Genomic DNA, 21,216 nt, shown 5'->3' on the forward strand with positions numbered 1-21,216 from the left:
ACTGATTAACCCATTGATCACGTCGGCTCACTGACTGATTGGTGTTGCAAGGCTTACGGAACCTACAACTCTTTCACTGTTTTACTGATTAACCCATTGATCACGTCGGCTCACTGACTGATTGTTGTTGCAAGGGTTACGGAACCTACAACTCTTTCACTCTTTTACTAATTAATCCATTGATCACGTCGGCTCACTGACTGATTGACTGATTGGTGTTGCAAGGGTTACGGAACCTACAACCTTTTCACTCTTTTACTGATTAACCCATTGATCACATCGGCTCACTGACTGATCGGTGTTGCAAGGGTTACGGAACGTACAACGTTTTCACTATTTTACTGATTAACCCGTTGATCACGTCGGCTCACTGACTGATTGACTGACTGGCGTTGCAAGGGTTACAGAACCTACAACCTTTTCACTCTTTTACTGATTAACTCTTCACTGCCAAACTAGGTAGAGGACCCATGTCGCTGAAGGGTGACCAGATCATGGGTCTGTTATCCATGAACCTACTGCTCTTTATGTTCGATGGTAGGACAGGCCATATTTTCTACACATCACAGGGGGAATCCCCAGCTATTCTTAGACACCATATTTTCTGTGTTTATAGCACAAGGGAATTTTGCACTCTAAATTGACTGGCGGTGAAAGGGTTAACCGATTGATCAAGTCGGCTCACTGTACTGATTGACTAATTGGTGTTGCAGGACGCACTACTACCAGGGTCCCTCCCAGGTGATACAGACGACCCCGGGGAAGGAGTACCATGCCCAGAGCTGGGTCAAGATCCTCAACGATGTTCCAGGAAAGCTGGGTCAGAAAATACAACTCGAAATCAGCTTCCACTTTTCTGGTAAGCTAAGCTGAGTTGTGGCCATGGAGTCCAAGTTTGTTTTTTCTTTTTTGTTTGTTTGTTTGTTTTTTGCTTAGTTTTTCATGTTCAAAATATTTTTTATTCATTCAATTGTTATAGAATGCACAAAACTTGATATTGATGAACAGTACGGACACAATACATCACATTAACTCACTCAGTACGGCCAGTCCTCTCTTCTCCTCTACACAGACCCCTCGGATGTCCAGTGGGTGTCTCAATGATCCAACCTTTAGCTTCCGTCGTCAGAATTGTGGTATTCTTTGTCAACATTCACCTCTTCTGTGTAAGAGCCTTCCGCTTGTTAATATTTTGACGGTGGTAATTGGGGAGAAACGCTGTTAACGTCGTCTTTTTCGCCGTTCGTATGGAGAGAGTTAACTTAATGCGCAACAGAAACAAGAGGTGTAACAAGACAAAGGACACACACACAGAAGAACATAAGGCATACATAGTGCATATTCTGCACACATTCTTGTCACTGTTCTACATATGCACTTCGTTTATGTCTTTGAAAATACTGACTTTGAAAGACTGCGTCCGACGGGCGCAATAGCCGAGTGGTTAAAGCGTTGGACTGTCAATCTGAGGGTCCCGGGTTCGAATCACGGTGACGGCGCCTGGTGGGTAAAGGGTGGAGATTTTTACGATCTCCCAGATCAACATATGTGCAGACCTGCTAGTGCCTGAACCCCCTTCGTGTGTATATGCAAGCAGAAGATCAAATACGCACGTTAAGTCAGCGTTCGGTGGGTTATGGAAACAAGAACATACCCAGTATGCACACCCCCGAAAACGGAGTATGGCTGCCTACATGGCGGGGTAAAAACGGTCATACACGTAAAAGCCCACTCGTGTGCATACGAGTGAACGCAGAAGAAGAAGAAGAAGAAAGACTGCATCCAAGTTTAGTTCTCCCAGTTATTTTCAGTTCAGTTCATATCAATTCAAAATACTTTATTCTCAGCTTCAAACAGTTAAAACTGAAAAAAAATATATGCTTATTCAAATGCTTGTCAAAAAATAGATAAGTGACACAAAAACAAATGAATAAAATAGTACACCTTTCCTTGAATACCACACGCATGTGGAGTGATGGCCTAGAGGTAACGCGTCCACCTAGGAAGCGAGAGAATCTGAGCGCGATGGTTCGAATCACGGCTCAGCTGCCGATATTTTCTCCCCCTAAACTAGACCTTGAGTGGTGGTCTGGACGCTAGTCATTCGGATGAGACGATAAACCGAGGTCCCGTGTGTAGCATGCACTTAGCGCACATAAAAGAACACACGGCAACAAAAAGGTTGTTCCTGGCAAAATTCTGTAGAAAAATCCACTTCGGTAGGAAAAACAAATAAAACTGCACGAAGGAAAAAAATGCAACCGTTCTGACCAGTCAAGGGGGGAGGGGGGGTGGAGGCGTGGGGGAGGGGGGGAGCACGAGAAAAGAAGAAGGAAAAAAGAGCTCGAAACACAAAGGTGAAGAGAATTAAAAACCACGTGAAAGAAATCCACGCCCTTTTCCCCTGTGATCTGTGCAGATGGCACCGTTCGATACGAGAACATCGCCATGAGGCCACTGGTCACCACTGCAAACGGATGGTTTTTCATGAAAGGGGAGTTCCAAGCTCCGCCTAAAGGTATGTCTTTCGATTTATTAAAAAAAAAAAAAAAATTATTTTTTTTCCCCCAAGATCCAGTCTCCTCCAAAATGTAAGTCTTCCGATGGTAGTATTGTTTTTTTGGAGTTCGAGGCTACCCATAAAGGTTTTGTCTTTCGATGGTAACTTCCTTTATTTCAATCCAGAGACTTTGTTAACGGCTATTTCTGCACATAGTTAAAGAGACCTTAGTTAAAGAGACCTTACCAGGTGCTTGTTTCACGGCTATTTCTGTGCATAGTTAAAGAGAACTTACCAGGAGCAGGTGCTTGTTTAACGGCTATTTCTGTGCATAGTTAAAGAGACCATACCAGGAGCAGATGCTTGTTTTACGGTTATTTCTGTGCATAGTTAAAGAGATCTTACCAGGAGCAGGTACTTGTTTAACGGCTATTTCTGTGCATAGTTAAAGAGACCTTACCAGGAGCAGGTGCTTGTTTAACAGATATTTCTGTGCATAGTTAAAGAGACCATACCAGGAGCAGGTGCTTGTTTCACGGCTATTTCTGTGCATAGTTAAAGAGACCATACCAGGAGCAGGTGCTTGTTCAACGGCTATTTCTGTGCATAGTTAAAGAGACCTTGCCAGGAGCAGGTGCTTGTTTCACGGCTATTTCTGTGCATAGTTAAAGAGACCATACCAGGAGCAGGTGCTTGTTTCACGGCTATTTCTGTGCATAGTTAAAGAGACCATACCAGGAGCAGATACTTGTTCAACGGCTATTTCTGTGCATAGTTAAAGATACCATACCAGGAGCAGGTGCTTGTTTCACGGCTATTTCTATGCATAGTTAAAGAGACCATACCAGGAGCAGGTGCTTGTTTCACGGCTATTTCTGTGCATAGTTAAAGAGACCATACCAGGAGCAGGTGCTTGTTCAACGGCTATTTCTGTGCATAGTTAAAGAGACCTTACCAGGAGCAGGTGCTTGTTCAACGGCTATTTCTGTGCATAGTTAAAGAGACCTTACCAGGAGCAGGTGCTTGTTCAACGGCTATTTCTGTGCATAGTTAAAGAGACCATACCAGGAGCAGGTGCTTGTTTCACGGCTATTTCTGTGCATAGTTAAAGAGACCTTACCAGGAGCAGGTGCTTGTTTCACGGCTATTTCTGTGCATAGTTAAAGAGACCATACCAGGAGCAGGTGCTTGTTTCACGGCTATTTCTATGCATAGTTAAAGAGACCATACCAGGAGCAGGTGCTTGTTTCACGGCTATTTCTGTGCATAGTTAAAGAGACCATACCAGGAGCAGGTGCTTGTTCAACGGCTATTTCTGTGCATAGTTAAAGATACCATACCAGGAGCAGGTGCTTGTTTCACGGCTATTTCTATGCATAGTTAAAGAGACCATACCAGGAGCAGGTGCTTGTTTCACGGCTATTTCTGTGCATAGTTAAAGAGACCATACCAGGAGCAGGTGCTTGTTCAACGGCTATTTCTGTGCATAGTTAAAGAGACCTTACCAGGAGCAGATGCTTGTTCAACGGCTATTTCTGTGCACAGTTAAAGAGACCATACCAGGAGCAGGTGCTTGTTTCACGGCTATTTCTGTGCATAGTTAAAGAGACCTTACCAGGAGCAGGTGCTTGTTTCACGGCTATTTCTGTGCATAGTTAAAGAGACCATACCAGGAGCAGATGCTTGTTCAACGGCTATTTCTGTGCATAGTTAAAGAGACCATACCAGGAGCAGATGCTTGTTTAACGGTTATTTCTGTGCACAGTTAAAGAGACCATACCAGGAGCAGGTGCTTGTTTCACGGCTATTTCTGTGCATAGTTAAAGATACCATACCAGGAGCAGGTGCTTGTTTCAACGGCTATTTCTGTGCATAGTTAAAGAGATCTTACCAGGAGCAGATGCTTGTTTCACGGCTTTTTCTGTGCATAGTTAAAGAGACCTTACCAGGAGCAGGTGCTTGTTCAACGGTTATTTCTGTGCATAGTTAAAGAGACCATACCAGGAGCAGGTGCTTGTTTCACGGCTATTTCTGTGTATACCAGGAGCAGGTGCTTGTTTAACGGCTATTTCTGTGCAAGGTTAAAGAGACCATACCAGGAGCAGGTGCTTGTTTCACGGCTATTTCTGTGCATAGTTAAAGAGACCATACCAGGAGCAGGTGCTTGTTTAACGGCTATTTCTGTGCATAGTTAAAGAGACCATACCAGAAGCAGGTGCTTGTTTCACGGCTATTTCTGTGCATAGTTAAAGATACCTTACCAGGAGCAGGTGCTTGTTTCACGGCTATTTCTGTGCATAGTTAAAGAGACCATACCAGGAGCAGGTGGTTGTTTAACAGATATTTCTGTGCAAAGTTAAAGAGACCTTACCAGGAGCAGGTACTTGTTTCACGGCTATTTCTATGCATAGTTAAAGAGACCATACCAGGAGCAGGTGCTTGTTTCACGGCTATTTCTGTGCATAGTTAAAGAGACCATACCAGGAGCAGATGCTTGTTCAACGGCTATTTCTGTGCATAGTTAAAGAGACCTTACCAGGAGCAGGTGCTTGTTTAACGGCTATTTCTGTGCATAGTTAAAGAGATCTTACCAGGAGCAGATGCAGGGCCCGTTTCCAGTGGTTCTCCACCCTTGTTTGTTGGGCTGTTTTGCTCATCTCCTTTAAATGCTGATTTAGTCGCTGTTCTCGTGTGTAGCCATCTAGCGACTCAATGTGAGCCGATCAGAGAGACGCTTCTACCGTTTATAGGCCCCCCAAACCACGTGATGGTTAACAATACAAGACATTGTGGGTGATTTTGCATATATATTTTTTTTTTAATTATTAGTTATTTTATTTATTTCTTCTTTTTTTTAAAACTCGAACAACAAAAAAATGTGGATAATACACTGCTTTTTTTTCTTTCGGAACAGAATGGATGTCGGAGTAACTATCTCCCTTGGTTTACTTTCGTCCAGTACTTTCGTCAAGTTTATGTCTTTGTAGTGAGATAGTGGTTGCAACAACAACAACAAAAACAAAACAACAACAACAAAACAACAACAACAAAACAATAACAACAACAACAGCAACAAAACAAAAAAAAAACAAAAAAAAAGAAAAGAAAAGAAAAAGGTCACCAAAATGTGTCCGATATTCTTTTGAGATCGTGGCTTGGTCAAAAGATTGTCAAGCTGAATAACATTCAGATTCTGAACAGCCCTGGCTTGTTTGGTTATTGGGTCACGTTCAGTTCTCGTGTTTCTCAAGTCTTCAGTACACTAATGGGAGCACAAACACTACTAGATATAGCGACCAGGGAAATATTATAATTATTGATATTAGTTAAGAAAGACATTGATTGATTGATTGATTGATTTTCTTCATTTTGAATATTGATGGAGTCTCCCGTCGGACCGACAGATGAGTAGGCAGGCAGGCTTATCTGTCGGTGTGTGTCTTCATATGGGAGAAGAGGCCGATTCTGGATGCGCAGCACTTCCCATAGGTGTTGCAAGGGAAAACGTCTCCAGAAGTCGAGCCCTGCTTCCTTCGCTCACGCTTCTCCTTAATGGCCAGCGTTCTCTTGTTTTCAAACGTCTTTATGCCACTAGAGCACAACATCCTCCAGCGAGAGCGGTCAAGGGCATCAGTTTCCCGGGAAGGGATGCCTATGTCACAGGCTTTGAGGTTTGTCTTCAAGATGTCCTTGAAGCGCTTGCAGGGTCTCCCAAGTTCACGGTGGCCTTCCTTCAGCTGGCCATACAAAAGCATCTTCGGGATCCTGCTGTCTGTCATGCGGATAACGTGTCCTGTCCAGAGTAGCTGGCACTGGATCAGCAGGCTTTCGATGCTGGGCAGGCGCTCCTCTCTAGGACCTGGAGGTTGGAGACCCTGTTTTGCCACACTATGCCAAGGATCTTTCGTAGGCATCTCTGGTGAAACTGCTCAAGTTGTTGAATGTGACGGCGATACGTCGTCCATGTTTCACAGCAGTACAACAAGGTGGTCAGCACAACAGCTCTGTAGGTTTTGATTTTGGTGCTGAGCCTGATGCCTTTGTTGTATCATTATTATCATGATTAATATCATTATCTTTTTTTTTTTTTTTTTTTTTTGCTGCCCCATCATCTGTACGGTTTCAGTGGCATTACTCCCACGCCGCTCATTCCAAGTCCCCCAATCACAGCCACCCCCCGGGTTCGTCTGTCGCAGTCCCAGAGCCGGCAGTCCACAGGGAACCATCGATGTTAGGTCGCCAGGAGGCCACACACCAGAGGAGACCCTGCACTGTTGCTGAGTCACTTTATTCATTTGTCTATTTGCAGCTGCTCAATCCGTCAGCTTCTATTACCAAGGCCCTGAACCCGGGGTGGACTTTGCTGTGGACCAAGCCTCTGTGACGGAAGTCCCTGTGGACAACACATGGCGTAATCAGACAGATGACGTCATTAACAGATTACGTAAAAGTGATATTCAGCTCCAGTAAGTGTGTGGTGTGTGTGTGTGTGCATAATTATAATTATGTTCTAATGCTGCAACGAAGGGGATAGGCGTATGGGAGGAGGAGGTGTGTGTGTGTGTGTGTGTGTGTGTGTGTGTGTGTGTGTGTGTGTGTGTGTTTATGTGTATGCGTGTGTGTGTGTGTGTGTGTGTGTGTGTGTTCTTCACACTCTTGCCCAAGTTCATTGATACGAGATACAATATAATACCAGATATAAGATGCAATATGTACGGGCCGTATGTGGAGAGAGCGCCAGAGAGAGGATTTATAATGAAAAGTGACGACTGTGATTTTAAAACGTCACACACACACACGTGTGTGTGTGTGTGTGTGTGTGTGTGTGTGTGTGTGTGTGTGTGTGCGTGCGTGCGTGCGTGCGTGTGTGTGTGTGTGTGTGTGTGTGTGTGTGTGTCTTCCAGTGTCACCACAGATAGCAACATCGACACGTCCAGATTAAAGATCCAGGTCAGTATGGCCAAATGATAAATTTGTTTACACTTCTTCTTCTTCTTCTGCGTTCGTGGGCTGCAACTCCCACGTTCACTCGCATGTACACGAGTGGGCTTTTACGTGCATGACCGTTTTTACCCCGCCATGTAGGCAGCCATACTCCGCTTTCGGGGGTGTGCATGCTGGGTATGTTTACACTTACACGGTGAACATCCAAGCAAGATTAGTCCCGGGGTACTTTTTTATTTGTTGTTATACAACACATATTTCTATTTCTTGTTGAAATCTGTTTACTGTTCAACAGTACATGTTCTTGTTTGTTATTCTGTTAGCTATTGATCAGTGCAGATTTTTGTTTGTTGTTAAATTTTGTTTGCTGTTAAACGCTACACATTCTTGTTATAGTTGGTAAATTTCATTTTGCTGTTCAATAGTACGGTTGTTGAATTCTATTTGATATTAAATGCTAAACAGATATGCGTTTGTTTTTATATTGTAGTTGTTGTTAAACACTGCCGATTTGTGTTCTTCATTGAGTTCTATTGGCTGTTTAACAGCAGGTATACATGTCGTCTGTTGTTGAATCTGATTTTCATGCTCAGCAGTCCACATCTGTGTTTGCTGTGAAATCTTGTCTCCTTGCACCAACCACAGAACGAATAGTACCATTACTAACATCTACCATACCATTAAATAGTAGCAGTTACTAACAACTATTGACACCTACCACAGCACAAGTAGCAGCAGTTACTAACAACTATAAACAGCTACCATACCATTAAATAGTAGCAGTTACTAACAACTATAAACAGCTACCATACCATTAAATAGTAGCAGTTACTAACAACTATTGACACCTACCACAGCACAAGTAGCAGCAGTTACTAACAACTATAAACAGCTACCATACCATTAAATAGTAGCAGTTACTAACAACTATAAACAGCTACCATACCATTAAATAGTAGCAGTTACTAACAACTATAAACAGCTACCATACCATTAAATAGTAGCAGTTACTAACAACTATAAACAGCTACCATACCATTAAATAGTAGCAGTTACTAACAACTATTGACACCAACACAGCACTAAATAGTAGCAGTTGCTAACATCTGTAAACAGCTACCATACCATTAAATAGTAGCAGTTACTAACAACTATTGACACCAACACAGCACTAAATAGTAGCAGTTGCTAACATCTATAAACAGCTACCATACCATTAAATAGTAGCAGTTACTAACAACTATTGACACCAACACAGCACTAAATAGTAGCAGTTGCTAACATCTATAAACACCTACCACAGAACTAATAATAGCAGTTGCAAACAATCATAAACAGCTACCACAACACTGTTGTAATGTAATGTATTGTGTTGTATCGCATTGTATTGTATTGCATTATATTACTCTTTTATGTCACAACAGAGATCTCTGTGTGAAATTCAGGCTGTCTCCCCAGGGAGAGCGCGAAGCGACACTGAAAACGCCACCCATTTTTGTTTTTGTTTTTGTTTTCGTTTTCCTGCCTGCAGTTTTGTTATCCGATCGAAGTGGACTTTCTACAGAATTTTGCCAAGGACAACCCTTTTGTTGCCGTGGGTTCTTTTACGTGCGCTATAAGCATGCTGCGCACAGGACCTCGGTTTATCGTCTTATCGGAATGACTAGCGTCTAGACCTTCATAGTGGAGGGGGAGAAAATACTGGCGACTATGGGATTCGACTGGAACCAGTCCGCTCAGATTCTCTCGCTTCCTAGGTGGACGCGTTACCTCTCTAGGCCAACACTCCACTAACACCAACCAACAAACCACAACCACCACCACAACAATAATATCAAAACTACATGATGATAACAGTGGCAGTGAACACCAACAGGTTCGCCAGACGCGCAAGGCTTTCCCGTTCGGTGTAGCGGTGAGGTCCCAGTACTACGTAGATCCGAAACAGCAGAGCTACCGGGACTTCATCCACCGGCACTTCAACTGGGCCGTGCCTGCCAATGCCCTCAAGTGGAGACAGCTCGACTGGCATCAGGTCTGCTGCAGATGGGGTGTGGGGTTGAGGGGCTGGATGGGGAAGGCTGGAGGCTAGTTGGGGGATGGGGGTGGGGGTGGAGGGGTGGGAGGAGGCTCGGGGCAACTGAGGTTCAGTTTCAGTTTCCACTTTCTCAAGGAGGAATCACTGCGTTCGGGCAAATCCATACACGCTACACCACATCTGCTAGGCAGATGCCTGACAGCAGCTTAACCCAGCGCGCCTTGTCAGGACCTGAGTGTATACATGTATATTTGTGTACATATCTCTGGATGTGAATGATGATGATGGGTGTGTGTGGGGGGGTGGGGTGGGGAGGATGAGTTGGGAAGGGAGAGGCGGATGTGTGTGTGTGTGTGTGTGTGTGTGTGTTTTCTTCAGTTTAACGCCTATTTACCATAAGTGTTTTTAGACGGAAAGAAGTAAAGTAGTGTATAAAGGAAAGGGAATGCATGTGAATATTAGTGTAAAAAATAAGGCACAGTCCGGAGACCAGCTGAGAGCCACTGTCCAACAGCACATTCAGTGGACCCTCAACCAGACCAGGGGCCTGTGTGTGTGTGTGTGTGTGTGTGTGTGTGTGTGTGTGTGTGTGTGTGTGTGTGTGTTTCTTGATTACATTACGAAACCTTAATTTGTTGAGAGAGAGTGAGAGACAGTGTGAGTGTGTGTGTGTGTGTGTGTGTGCGTGTGTGTGTGTGTGTTGTACAGTCTTGCAGGCAGCATTGTTTATTAATGATGTGTGCAGAAAGACCAAGAGAGGCTGTACCCACAAGCTCTGGATACGGTCACAGGTCTCACAAACGCCGGGTAGGTATCCCTGCACTGATGGCCATTTCAATGTTACATGTAGGCATTGGATTAAGTGCAGTCGTCCAGATTCGCCTAAGTTAGTTGTTTATCCCAATTAGCCTGTTCACAGTTCGCCTATGTATTCTGTTGTTCTCTCTCTCTCTGTCTCTGTGTCTGTGTCTCTGTCTCTCTCTGTCTCTGTCTCTGTCTGTCTGTCTGTCTCTCTCTTTCTCTCTCTCTCACTCTCTCTCTCTCTGTGTTTGTGTGTGTAACTGAGAGTGTGTGTGTTCGCGCAAGCACGCGTGTGTATGTACACACACACATGTATATATAAATATATAAATAAATATATATATACATATGGATATAATATTATATATATATATATATATATATGTGTGTGTGTGTGTGTGTGTGTGTGTGTGTGTGACAGACAGACAGACAGACACAGATCTATCTCTCTCTCTCTCTCAGAGTAACTCTTTCTCTTTCTCTCATCTCCTCTCTATCTCTTATTTTTACACACACACACACACACACACACACACACACACACACACACACACACTGATATCTTAACGCATGCCATGGTTTGCGCAGGTTAAAGGTCCGTGGACACAACATGGTGTGGTCAGTGTCGAACTTCATTCCGAACAGTGTGAAGGCACAGTCCGGAGACCAGCTGAGAGCCACTGTCCAACAGCACATTCAGTGGACCCTCAACCAGACCAGGGGCCTGTGAGTTGTTTGATTTGATTTGGTTTGGTTTGATTTGATTGTGATACTTATACTGCACCTATCCTCGCTCGGAGACCAAGCTCTAAGCGCTTAACGAACACAGGGTCATTTGCACAACAGGCTGCCTACCTGGGTAGAGCCGACTTACAGCTTCCATCATTCACTTCTTCGTTCAGTTATTTTTCAGGCACGCACACATGCACACTCAGACAGACATGTAACATTTTACGTGTATGACCATTTTGTTTATTTACCCCCCCCCCCCCCTCCCCCTCCGCCATGTAAGTAGCCATACTCCGTTTTCGGGGGTGTGCATGCTGGGTATGTCCTTGTTTCCAAAACCCACCGAAGGCTGACATTGATTACAGGATCTTTAACAACACATATTTGACCTTCTGTCTGCGTATACACACGAGGGGGTTCAGATTCAGGCACTAAGCAGGTCTGCACATATGTTGACCTGGGAGATCGGAAAAAAAATCTCCAGGCGCCGTTACCGAGATTCGAACCCAGGACCCTCATATTGAAAGTCCAACGCTTTAGCCACTCGGCTATTGCTCCCGAGTGCAGGTTAACGATCCATACAAGCTGAGCCACAGATGGGCGATCTGGGGCTTTCGGTCTGGAGGTTCAAATTGACAGAGCTGTGGACGGGTCTCCAAAGAGATCAGTATCAGTGTCAGTATCAGCATCAGTATCAGTATCAGTATCAGTAGCTCAAGGAGGCGTCACTGCGTTCGGACAAATCCATATACGCTACACCACATCTGCCACAAACATATACACATAAACGTATTTGAGCACCCCCCCCCTCCCCTAACCTTCCCGTCCTCCCCACAAATCCACAAATTACCCTTGCCCCCCCCCCCTCCTCCGCACACTCATTTCTAGGCTACGTATCGCAGCTTCCACGGCACACACACACACACACACACACAGATGAACACTTGTACAAGCACACACACACATACGCCCATATCCCCCATCCCCAACCCCACACACATATATACAAATATATATATATGCACACCCGCACGTTCCAATATTCCGTTGTACACACATACCTCACAAAGAGAGCGATGGGCTTGGAAACGTTTCGTTGTTCAGTGCTGGGGGTCTCGGGTATACTGAGGTGGCGATGTCTCTTGACTGTCCTCCCCCATCTGTGTGAGTAGTGTGTGTGTGTGTGTGTGTGTGTGCATACATGCATATAAACACACACACACACACACACACACACATATATATATGTGTGTGTGTGTGCGTGTATGTGCCCGAGTGTCTTCGGGTTCGAGTCCATATTTGTACCGAGATTCCCCCCCCCCCCCCACCTGCCCCTTACTTCCACTACTGGTGGTCTGGATGCTGATTTTCGGGTGATACGATAAACCGAGGTCCCACGCGAAACATATACTTACCAGGAATACACACACACACACACACACACACACACACACACGCACGCACGCACGCACGCACGCACACACACGCACGCACGCACGCAAACACACGCACGCACGCACTCACGCACGCACACACACACACACACACACACATGTATGTATTAGAATGGATTTCAGGTCCAAATTTTGCCAGGGAGAACTCTCTTGCTGTGGGCTCCTTTATGCACGCTAAGTGCATGCTACACACGGGAACTCGATCTCTCTCTCTCTCTTGATTCTCACTTTCCTCCTTCCTTTTTTCCCCATTCCTCCCTTTCATCTTTATCCATCGATAACGATGTTAGTGATAATGATGATGATAATATGGATACTTATATACCGCCTATCATCGGGTCAAAAAACCAAGCTCAGCGCACTTCACAGTCTCGTAGGCTGCCTACCTTAGTTTCCTGCGTCATTCTCTCAGGCTTCTGTCCTGTCCTGCCAGGATTCCTACCTGGAAATAACCAACCGAGAGCTGCCTTTGGGCGCTCATCATTCGTTTCCTGCGTCATTCTCTCAGGCATCTGTCCTTGTTCTGCCAGGCTTTCTACCTGGAAATAACCAACCAAGAGCTGCCTTTGGGTGCTCATCATTCGTTTCCTGCGTCATTCTCTCAGGCTTCTGTCCTTGTCCTGCCAGGCTTTCTACCTGGAAATAACCAACCAAGAGCTGCCTTTGGGTGCTCATCATTCGTTTCCTGCGTCATTCACTCAGGCTTCTGTCCTGTCCTGCCAGGCTTCCTACCTGGAAATAACCAACCAAGAGCTGCCTTTGGGTGCTCATCATTCGTTTCCTGCGTCATTATCTCAGGCTTCTGTCCTGTCCTGCCGGGCATCCTACCTGGAAATAACCAACCGAGAGCTGCCTTTGGGCGCTCGTCATTCGTTTCCTGCGTCATTCAGTCAGGCTTCCTCCCGTCCTGCCAGTTTGCCTACCTCGATAGAACCATCCAAGAGCTGCCTGTGGGCGCTCGTCATTCGTTTCCTGCGTCATTCAGTCAGGCCTTTTTGGCCTGTCGTGTCTTGCAGACTGGAGCACTGGGACGTGAACAACGAGAACCTTCACGGTCAGTGGTTCCAGGAGCGGCTGCAGGACCGTGACTACGATCTGGAACTGTTCCGGATGATGTACCGCGCGGACCCCCAGCCCAAGCTCTTCCTCAACGACTACAACGTGGTGGCTCAGGGCGCCGCCACCTCCGTATGTTGTTGTTTTTTTTTTTTCTCACATTTTTCTTTTTTCTTTTTTGTGTGTGTGTGTGTTTGTTTTGTGTTTTCCTTTCTTTCTTTTTTTCTTTTTTTCTAAACTCTGTTGTTTGTTCCTTTCGTTTTTATAAGATTCGTTGTTTCTTTTATTCTTACACGGACATAGAGATACACATACACACACACACACACACACGCGCGCACGAACGCACGCACGCACACACACACTCACACACACACACACACGCACGCACGCACGCACGCACGCACACACACGTGCACACACTCACACACACACACACACACACACAAACACACGTGCGCACGATCGCAAACACACACACACTCACAGATGCAAACACACACAGACACACACACAGACACACGCACACACACACACACCGCTACAATAGAACGCAACACAATCCCCATACACCTATCATTTCGAAACTCCCCCTAAAAAAAACCCCGCACACTTACGCTTCTCTCTCTCTCCCTCTGTGCGCGTGTGTATACGCGCGCGCGTGTGTGTGTGTCTGTTTTTGTGTGTGTGTGTGTATTTGTGAGTGGGTGTGTGCACTCGCGCACGTGTAAATACATATGTGTATGATATGTGTATGTGCACGCGTGTGTGTGTGTGTGTGTGCGTGTGTGTGTGTGTGTATCTGTGTGTGTGTGTGTATGTGCGCGCGCGCGTGTGTGTGTGTTTTACGCGTACAGGCATACGTGGCCCAAGCACAGCGGTTCAAACAGGCCAACGTCCACCTGTACGGGGTCGGTGCTCAGTGCCACTTTCATGAGGACCAGGAGCCTAACCCCTCTCTGATGAAGGTCAGTCTGCACCCTTTATCTGCTTCAGGTCAAGGTCAAGGTCAAGGTCACACGTCTGTTATATATATATATATATATATATATATATATTTTTTTTTTTTTTTTTTTTTTTTAAATATTTTAACAGGCGCCTGTAGTGTTGTTGAGTACTAATCCTCCCTCCTTCCCACTCCTTCTCTCCTACTCTCTCTCCCTCCAACTCTTTCTGTCTCTTCCCCCCTCTCTCCCTCCTCCCCCCCGCCCCCCCACACACAATCTCCCCACTCACTCTCTCTCCCTGTCTGTCTCTCTCTGTCTCTCTGGCACACACACACACACTCTCTCTCTCTCTCGCTCTACCTCTCTCATCTCCGTCTCTCTCTCCCTCTCTCTCCTCTGTCTCTGCGTCTGTCTACTCTCTCTCTCTCCCACACTCTCACTCTCTTCCTCCCTCCCGCTCTCTCTGTCCCTCTCTATCCCTTCTACTCTGTCCCTTTCTTCACTCTCTCTCCCTCATTCGCTTTATCCTTCTCCCCGTCTCTCTCACACACACTCTCCCTCCCCCCCCTCTCTCTCTCTCTCCTACTCTATCCCTTTCTTCCTCCGCTCTCTCTCTCCCACATTCTTTTTGTCTCTCTCCCCCGTCTCTCTCTCTCTCTCTCTCTCTCTCTCTCTCTCTCTCTCTCTCTCTCTCTCTCTCTCTCTCACACACATACACTCTCTCCTTCCTCCCTCTCTCCCTTTCTACCCCCGCCCTCCTTCTATCTCCCTCACACACACTCCCCCTCCCTCCCTCTCTCCCTACCTCCATCTCTCCCCCGCCCCTCCCCACACTCTCCCCCTCCCTTCCTCCCTCTCTCCATCTCTCCCCCGCCCCTCCCCACACTCTCCACCTCCCTTCCCCTCTTTCCCCCTCACACACACTCTCCCCCTCCCTTCTCCACTCCCTCTCTCCCCCTCACACACACTCTCCCCCTCCCTTCCTCCCTCTCTCCCTCTCTCCCCCGCCCCTCCCCACACTCTCCCCCTCCCTTCCTCCCTCTCTCCATCTCTCCCCCGCCCCTCCCCACACTCTCCCCCTCCCTTCCCCTCTTTCCCCCTCACACACACACTCCCCCTCCCTTCCTCCCTCTCTCCCTCTCTCCCCCTCACACACACTCTCCCCCTCCCTTCCCCCCTCTCTCCCCCTCACACACACTCCCATTCCCTTCCCTCCCTTCCCTCCCTCTCCCCCCCTCACACACACTCTCCCCCTCCTTCCCCCCCTCTCTCCCTCTCTCCCCCTCACACACACTTTCCCCCTGCCTTCCTCCCTCTCTCCCTCTCTCCCCCTCACACACACTCTCCCCCCCCCCTTCCTCCCTCTCTCCCTCTCTCCCCCTCACACACACTCTCCCCCTCCCTTCCCCCCTCTCTCCCTCTCTCCTCCTCACACACACTCTCTCCCCCCTTCCTCCCTCTCTCCCCCTCACACACACTCTCCCCCTCCCTTCCTACCTCTCTCCCTCTCTCCCCCTCACACACACTCTCTCCCCCCTTCCTCCCTCTCTCCCTCTCTCCCCCTCACACACACTCTCCCCCCCCTTCCTCCCTCTCTCCCCCTCACACACACTCTACCCCTCCTTTCCCCCCTCTCTCCGTCTCTCCCCCTCACACACACTCTCCCCCTCCCTTCCCCCCTCTCTCCCTCTCTCCCCCTCACACACACTCTGCCCCCCTTCCTCCCTCTCTCCCCCTCACACACACTCTACCCCTCCTTTCCCCCCTCTCTCCCTCTCTCCCCCTCACACACACACTCCCCCCCTTCCTCCCTCTCTCCCCCTCACACACACTCTACCCCTCCTTTCCCCCCTCTCTCCCTCTCTCCCCCTCACACACACTCTCCCCCCCTTCCTCCCTCTCTCCCCCTCACACACACTCTACCCCTCCTTTCCCCCCTCTCTCCCTCTCTCCCCCTCACACACACTCCCCCTCCCTTCCTCCCTCTCTCCCTCTCTCCCCCTCACACACACTCCCCCTCCCTTCCTCCCTCTCTCCCTCTCTCCCCCTCACACACACTCTACCCCCCTTCCTACCTCTCTCCCTCTCTCCCCCTCACACACACTCTACCCCCCTTCCTCCCTCTCTCCCCCTCACACACACTCTACCCCTCCTTTCCCCCCTCTCTCCCTCTCTCCCCCTCACACACTCTCCCCCTCACTTCTCCCCTCTCCCTCTCTCCCCCTCACACACACTCTGCCCCCCTTCCTCCCTCTCTCCCCCTCACACACACTCTCCCCCTCCTTTCCCCCCTCTCTCCCTCTCTCCCCCTCACACACCCTCTCCCCCTCCGTTCCTCCCTTTCTCCCCCTCACACACACTCTCCCCCTCCCTTCCCCCCTCTCTCCCTCTCTCACCCTCACACACACTCTTCCCCTCCCTTCCCCCCTCTCTCCCCCTCACACACACTCTTCCCCTCCCTTCCTCCCTCTCTCCCCCTCACACACACTCTTCCCCTCCCTTCCCCCATCTCTCCCCCTCACACACACACTTCCCCTCCCTTCCCCCCTCTCTCCCTCTCTCACCCTCACACACACTCTTCCCCTCCCTTCCCCCCTCTCTCCCTCTCTCCCCCTCACACACACTCTTCCCCTCCCTTCCCCCATCTCTCCCCCTCACACACAGTCTCCCCCTCCCTTCCCCCCTCTCTCCCCCTCACACACACTCTCCCCCCCCCTTCCTCCCTCTCTCCCTCTCTCCCCCTCACACACACTCTCCCCCTCCCTTCCCCCCTCTCTCCCCCTCACACACACTCTTCCCCTCCCTTCCCCCCTCTCTCCCTCTCTCCCCCTCACACACACTCTTCCCCCCCTTCCTCCCTCTCTCCCTCTCTCCCCCTCACACACACTCTCCCCCTCCCTTCCCCCCTCTCTCCCCCTCACACACACTCTCCCCTTCCCTTCCTCCCTCTGTCCATCTCTCCCCGCCCCTCCCTCTCTCCCTCTCTACCCCCTTCCTCCCTCTCTCCCCCTCACACACACTCTCCCCTTCCCTTCCTCCCTCTGTCCATCTCTCCCCCGCCCCTCCCTCTCTCCCTCTCTACCCCCTTCCTCCCTCTCTCCCCCTCACACACACACTCCCCTTCCCTTCCTCCCTCTCTCCCCCTCTCCCCCGCCCCTCCCTCTCTCCCTCTCTACCCCCTCCCTCCCTCACTCCATCTCTCCCCCTCACACACACTCTCCTCCTCCCTTCCTCCCTCTCTCTCTCCCCCTCACACACACACACTCCCCCTCCATTCCTCCCTCTCTCCCTCTTATCTCTCCCACTCACCCCGTCTCTCCATCTCCCCCTGCCTTCCCCCCCTCTCTCTCCCTCACACACACTCTCCCCCCACAAACCCCCTACCTCTGTACTGTGCCAGGAACGGCTGGACAGCCTGGCAGCAGTGGGAGTGCCCATATGGGCCACAGAGGTGGACGTCAGTACGGCGGACGAGGGCCTGAGGGCGGACTACATAGAGCGGGCCCTCAGGGCGCTGTACGGACACCCTGCCGTGGAGGGGATCATGTTCTGGGGAATCATGACAGAGTCCGCCTCGGACCCCAAGGCTTTGTTTGCCGGGGAACGGCTGGAGGTGTGGTGTAGTGTGTTGTGTTGTGTGTGTGTGTGTGTGTGTGTGGGGGGGGGGGTTGCGGGGGAGGGGGGGTTGAGTGGGGATGTGTGTATGTGTGTGTGTGTGTTTACGTGTATGTGTGATTATCTGTGTGTGTGTGTGTGCATGCGTGTATATGTGTGTGCGTGCGTGTGTGTGTGTGTGTGTTAGTATCTGTATGTGTGTGTGTTTTTATGTATGTGTGTGTGCATGTAGTGTGTTTTGTGTGGGGGGGGGGAGGGATTGGGGGTGTGGTCGTGTGGGGTGTGGGTGTTTGTGTGTGTATGTATGTATGTGTGTGGGGGGATCTGTGTGCGTGCGTACGTGCATTGGTGTGTGTGTGTGTGTGTGTGAGTGTGTGTGTGTGTGTTTACGTGTGTGTGTGATTATCTGTATGTGTGTGTGTTTATGTATGTGCATGCGAGTGTATGTGTGTGTGAGCGCGTGCGTGCGTGTGTTTGTGTGTGTGTGTGTGTTTACGTGTGCACGTGAGTATCTGTATATGCGTGTGTCTTTATGTATGCGTGTATGCATGCGTGCTTGTGTATGTGTGTGCATGCGTATGTGGGTGTACATGTAGATGTCTGCGTGTGTGTGCGTGTATGTGCGTGCGTGTATGTGTGTGTGTGTGTGTGTGTGTGTGTGTGTGCATGCATCTGACCAAGATGTCTTTGTCATGCCCTCCCCCAAAGCCGACTGAAGGGGGTCGACGCCTCCTGGACCTGTTGGAGAACCAATGGATGACGGATGAAACCGTTACCCCCTCCCAGCCCAACGACCGCATCACCGTTCGCGGTTTCCACGGCGACTACGAGCTGCAAGTGCACTACCAAGGTCACGAGCTGCCTGCCCTTCGGAAGACCTTCACCTTGGGCAAGAGTGATCAGAGCGTCAGTGTTCACGTGCATGTGTGAGGGCAGCTAGGTTCTGTTTGCTGTTGTGTTGTTCATGGTGTTGGGTTCTGTTTTTTTTTCATTCATTTTTTTTTTTCAAAATGAATGAATGAATGATTCAATCAATTGTTAATCAATGAATCAATCAATTAATATTTCTTGATATTCGCTGACAGAATAGGGATAGGAGTCCTTACATTGACTTGACTGTAATGTCTATAAGGAAATGAAGAATAAAAGACATCTCCCTCGAAAAGAAAAATAAACGGTTATGAAGAGGGGCCTAAAAAAACCTGTGTGTTAACGTAGATGTTGATAGATTGAGAAGTATGGAAATCGTCTCTGGTTTTATATCAGTTAGAAGTACAGATTAAATCCCTGAAAAAGAACAGATTATGTGTTATCTGTAACAGCCTACACATGTCCACATCCCCTCTCTAAACACGCACACACACACGCGCACACACACACACACACACACACAGGCTGGCCGGTTTTTTTCTTCCTTTTGTTTTGTTTTTAACGTCGATGATCCGGATGAATCAAGCGATAATCGTGTTTCTGCCGCACCAGACTGAAATGTTTATCACCAGGTAGGAATATAATTCTGAACACACACACACACACACACACACACACACACACACACACACACACACACACACACACAAAGGGGCCTACACACTCACAGGTCTACACACGCGCGCGTGGAAGCCCCCGCATACAGAACAAAACTGGTTACTGATTTATATATTAACACAGACATCTCGCCAACACATTATTAACGAGACAAATGACACACGAGTGATCCACAAACAACAGCGATCTGATGATGATAATTACGGCAAATATTGCGTTGAAAAAAAAACCGTATAGATAATAATCGCATTGATGACAAGTCGATAATCCTGACATTGAAAGTGCAAACTGTTTGATTTTGAAGCAGAATCAACTTCTCTGAACAAGAACAGTCATATCAAATCGTGTTACTTACTATGATTGTAATATGTCCATGAGAAAGAAAGAAAAAGGTAAGGATTAACAACGACCATAATCAATAAAAGTATGTGTAGACTGTATGTCTCTTAGCATTTGGTATTATAGTGGAAAATATTACAATTGGATTTTTAAATTCATTGAAAGGTGCATAATCATGATATTCTGCATAAATTCAACTCTCAGTAGCAAAAATCGAAATATATGGTCCTTGAAATCACCAACAAGAAGGAACAACTGCCAATCTCAGAACACGAACGGCCAAATCCAGGTTTTTGTTTGCTGGTTTTCCCCGAGCAGGATTCTGCTTTCGTTGACATTTGCTCAAGGGAGACACCTCTAACATCTTATGCCTTCTATTTGTGCCTGGCTTTCTTCCCTTATCCAAACTGGGACCGTTTGATTTTAAAATAAACCAAAAAAATTATAAAACAAACAAAAAAACAAAACAAAACAACAACAACAACAACAAAAAGCATTGTGACTACTTTTCCGTGCGCATGCACAGTGTAAAGTTAGCCATGTAATGTATTGTATTTTATTGTGTGTTGTACCGAAAAACACCCAGGAAAAGAACCCCGCGAATTTAAAATCGACAGCCCCAAAGGACAGTTATTGGTGTGTGTGTGTGTGTGTGTGATAGTTGTTTTTTTGTTTGTTTTTTTTAATTATGTTATAATCAATGAGAAATAATAAATACGGAACGAGGCACAGAAGACGGTATCAGGATGTGTTGTGTTGCGATTTACTGTAGAGTATTGTACACTACTATACTGTACTGTGGCGTATTGTACTGCACTGCACGATACCATACGGCGCTGTACTGTACTGCAGTGTACTGTACTTACTGTATTGTACTGCACTGCACGATACCATACGGCGCTGTACTGTACTGCAGTGTACTGTACTTACTGTATTGTACTGCACTGCACGATACCATACGGCGCTGTACTGTACTGCAGTGTACTGTACTTACTGTATTGTACTGCACTGCACGATACCATACGGCACTGTACTGCACTGCACTGTAGTGTACTGTAGTGTGCTGTACTTACTGTACTGCATTGTACTGCATGATAACAGGTCACCGAATTATGTTGAAGTGTGTTGTGTTGCGATGCACTGCAGAGTATCGTACACGACTATACTGCACTGTACAGAAGCCTGGTTTACCTCACTGTACTGTGCTGCACTGTACTGTACTGTACTGCACGATACAGTACTATA

At 47.8% G+C, this 21,216-nt stretch overlaps 1 protein-coding gene across 1 annotated transcript in view; it reads left to right on the forward strand.

Moving 5' to 3' along the window:
• Positions 1 to 19,285, forward strand: part of LOC143295932 (uncharacterized) — a 23,406-nt gene extending 4,121 nt beyond the window's left edge. Inside the window, exons 2-12 of the mRNA XM_076607618.1 lie at positions 714 to 859; positions 2,420 to 2,518; positions 6,810 to 6,966; positions 7,405 to 7,450; positions 9,321 to 9,479; positions 10,228 to 10,289; positions 10,872 to 11,009; positions 13,483 to 13,654; positions 14,380 to 14,490; positions 17,870 to 18,082; positions 18,793 to 19,285. Coding sequence (XP_076463733.1) covers positions 714 to 859; positions 2,420 to 2,518; positions 6,810 to 6,966; positions 7,405 to 7,450; positions 9,321 to 9,479; positions 10,228 to 10,289; positions 10,872 to 11,009; positions 13,483 to 13,654; positions 14,380 to 14,490; positions 17,870 to 18,082; positions 18,793 to 19,014 — 1,525 coding nt within the window. The 3' untranslated portion in view covers positions 19,015 to 19,285. The remainder of the gene's footprint in view (positions 1 to 713; positions 860 to 2,419; positions 2,519 to 6,809; positions 6,967 to 7,404; positions 7,451 to 9,320; positions 9,480 to 10,227; positions 10,290 to 10,871; positions 11,010 to 13,482; positions 13,655 to 14,379; positions 14,491 to 17,869; positions 18,083 to 18,792) is intronic.
• Positions 19,286 to 21,216: the final 1,931 nt, after the last annotated feature.

This window comes from Babylonia areolata, chromosome 21 (genome assembly GCF_041734735.1).
Source record: "Babylonia areolata isolate BAREFJ2019XMU chromosome 21, ASM4173473v1, whole genome shotgun sequence".
Lineage (NCBI taxonomy): Eukaryota > Metazoa > Mollusca > Gastropoda > Neogastropoda > Buccinidae > Babylonia > Babylonia areolata.